The sequence below is a fragment of the Oncorhynchus clarkii genome, chromosome 18 (assembly GCF_045791955.1).
Source record: "Oncorhynchus clarkii lewisi isolate Uvic-CL-2024 chromosome 18, UVic_Ocla_1.0, whole genome shotgun sequence".
Lineage (NCBI taxonomy): Eukaryota > Metazoa > Chordata > Actinopteri > Salmoniformes > Salmonidae > Oncorhynchus > Oncorhynchus clarkii.
The window spans coordinates 63,882,637-63,886,013 of NC_092164.1; the positions used below are offsets into that span (position 1 = coordinate 63,882,637).

The window sequence follows — 3,377 nt, forward strand, 5'->3', positions numbered from 1 at the left end:
AGGTACACAGCGCTGCTTGACAGGACATTAGCGAATATAAATGTTTCAGATAAAACTATACAAATGTTTTCAAAGTTTAAGTAGGATATTTGCTTATTTATTTTCAACATCATAAATGTTTGCCGTTCTTGTTTTGCAGATAATGGCAATGCCATCATGGGCATTTGAATAGTGTCAGCATCAACTGGAAAAAGTTTGTCTCTAAATTCAACTAAACTTAAAGAGTTAAACAGGAGAGAACTGTGCCTCCATCTCACCCCTGTCCAAATCTGACCTCACAAAGCCAGTATAATAGATCACGGAATCACCATGGGTGCAGTACTGTCACTGTCCCCTGCATCCAGGAAGAATAGCTACTGCGACACGCGCCCCGATTCGCTCAACCACTACCCGAGCCTGAGCAGCCGATCGCTCAACACTCAGAAAGACCACACCGGCGGCCTGAAACGGGGCCAGTCAATCTTCCTCCCGGCGCTCACCTGGAAACGCCTGGTTGCCACCACCAAGAAACGAGGGGGTTCTAAGAAATGTTCTGGGGGTTCTGGGTTGCTCGGAGACCCCCTCAACAACAACAACATTTACCAGAAGGACCCGGTGTTGCATCTCAACCAGGATAATGTCAAGAAGTCTCTATCCTGTGCCAACCTCTCCAGCTACAACAGGCCAGCGGGACTAGGCCTGGGGATAGGCTTTGGCCAGGGGCACTGTGGCTATGAGGTGGGCATTAAGCCCCAGCAGCTACCCTCCGTCATAAGAGTGCCCCATAAAGGAACAGGCGCTTCGTCCCCCAAGCGCGTCATCATCCAGGCGTCCACTAGTGAACTCCTCCGCTGCCTGGGTGAGTTCCTGTGTGGCCGCTGCTACCGGCTGAAACACCTCTCCCCTGCAGACCCAGTGCTGTGGGTGCGGTCGGTGGACCGGTCTCTACTCCTCCAGGGTTGGCAGGATCAGGCCTTCGTGACGCCAGCCAACGTCGTGTTTGTCTACATGCTGTGTCGAAATGTGGTGGATGGGGACCTGGTGTCGTCGGAGCACGAGCTTCAGGCCACGCTGCTCACCTGCCTCTACCTGTCCTACTCCTACATGGGCAATGAGATCTCCTATCCACTGAAGCCTTTCTTGGTGGAGGCTGGCAAAGAGGCGTTTTGGGACCGATGCCTTGCCATCATCGACGCCACTAGCACCAAGATGCTACGCATCAACGCCGATCCCCACTTCTTCACCCACGTGTTTGCCGAGCTTAAGAGTGAGGGGGGCTGCGGCCCACAGGACTACAGCAGAGTGCTGGACCGGTGAGAGGAGGGGTAGAGGGGTACAACCCCCCCAATCCCCATCCCCCCTTCCAATATCTGCCAAACATTTCCCCCTCCTGTCCCCTACATCCAAGCAGGTAACACAGGGGGGAAGAGACCTACTGGCCTATCATGACTGCGGTCTGTATGGTCACTGACACGGTTGGATATTCCATCAGCTGCTTGTCATGAAACCCCCCCCACCTGGTATTCAAATCTTACCTTATGAGGTCCGGAGCCTGCTGGTTTTCTGTTCTACCTGATAATTAATTGTACCCACCTGGTGTCCCGGTTGTAAACCAGTCCCTAATTCGAGGGGGCTTCGAGGTCCAGAGTTGAGTTGCAAGGTGTTATTGTATATCACAAGTAGAGGTCGACCGATTATGATTTTTCAACGCCGATACCGATAATTGGAGGACCAAAAAAAGCCAATCGGACGATTTTTATTTATTTATTTATTTGTGATAATGACAATTACAACAATACTGAATGAACACTTTTATGTTAACTTAATATAATACATCAATAAAATCAATTTAGCCCCAAATAAATAATGAAACATGTTCAATTTGGTTTAAATAATGCACAAACAAAGTGTTGGAGGAGAAAGTAAAAGTACAATATGTGCCATGTAAAAAAGCTAACGTTTAAGTTCCTTGCTCAGAACATGAGAACATATGGTGGTTCCTTTTAACACGAGTCTTCAACATTCCCAGGTAAGAAGTTTTAGGTTGTAGTTATTATAGGAATTATAGGACTATTTCTCTCTATACCATTTATATTTCATTAACCTTTGACTAATGGATGTTCTTATAGGCACTTTAGTATTGCCAGTTAACAGTATAGCTTCCGTCCCTCTCCTCGCCCCTACCTGGGCTCGAACCAGGAACACATCAAACAAACAGTCACCCTCGAAGCATCGTTACCCATCGCTCCACAAAAGCTGTGGCCCTTGCAGAGCAAGGCGAACAACTACTTCAAGGTCTCAGAGCGCGTGACGTCACCGATTTAAACGCTATCAGTGCGCACCCCGCTAACTAGCTAGCCATTTCACATCGGTTACACCAGCCTAATCTCGGGAGTTGATAGGTTTGAAGTCATAAACAGCGCAATGCTTGAAGCACAGCCAAGAGCTGCTGGCAAGCGCACAAAAGTGCTGTTTGAAGGAATGCTTAAGAGCCTGCTGCTGCCTACCACCGCTCAGGCAGACTGCTCTATCAAATATCAAATCATATACTTAATTATAACATAATAACACACAAAAATACGAGCCTTAGGTCATTAATATAGTCAAATCTTGAAACTATCATTTCGAAAACAAAACGTTTATTATTTCAGTGAAATACGGAACCGTTCCGTATTTTATCTAACGGGTGGCATCCCTAAGTCTGAATATTCCTGTTACATTGCACAACATTCAATGTTATGTCATAATTACGTAAAATTCTAGCAAATTAGTTCGCAACGAGCCAGTCGGCCCAAACTGTTGCATATACCCTGACTCTGTGTGCAATGAACACAAGAGAAGTGACACAATTTCCCTAGTTTAATATTGCCTGCTAACCTGGATTTCTTTTAACGAAATATGCAGTACTTCTGTGTATTGATTTTAAGAAAGGCATGGATGTTTATGGTTAGGTACATTTGTGCAACGATTGTGTTTTTTTCTCAAATGCGCTTTTGTTAAACCATCCCCCGTTTGGCGAAGTTGGCTGTCTTTGTTAGGAAGAAAGCCTTCACACAGTTCGCAACGAGTCAGGCGGCCCAAACTGCTGCATATACCCTGACTCTGTTGCACAGAATGCAAGAGAAGTGACACAATTTCCCTAGTTAAAATAAATTAATGTTAGCAGGCAATATTAACTAAATATGCAGGTTTAAAAAGATATACTTGTGTATTGACTGTAAGAAAGGCGTTGATGTTTATGGTTAGGTACATTGGTGCAACGATGGTGCTTTTTCTGTGAATGCGCTTGTTAAATCACCAGTTTGGCGAAGTAGGCTGTGATTCAATGATAAATTAACAGGCACCGCATCAATTATATGCAACGCAGGACAAGCTAGATAAACTAGTAATCATCATCA

The 3,377-nt window shown here is 45.7% G+C and overlaps 1 protein-coding gene across 1 annotated transcript; it reads left to right on the forward strand.

The window, feature by feature from the left end:
* Positions 1–208: 208 nt before the first annotated feature.
* LOC139372762 (cyclin-dependent kinase 5 activator 1-like) lies at positions 209–3,133 on the forward strand. Its single transcript, XM_071112563.1, has one exon. It carries the CDS (start codon positions 310–312, stop codon positions 1,294–1,296), a length of 987 nt encoding a protein of 328 aa, XP_070968664.1. The 5' UTR covers positions 209–309; the 3' UTR covers positions 1,297–3,133.
* The last annotated feature ends 244 nt before the right edge of the window (positions 3,134–3,377 follow it).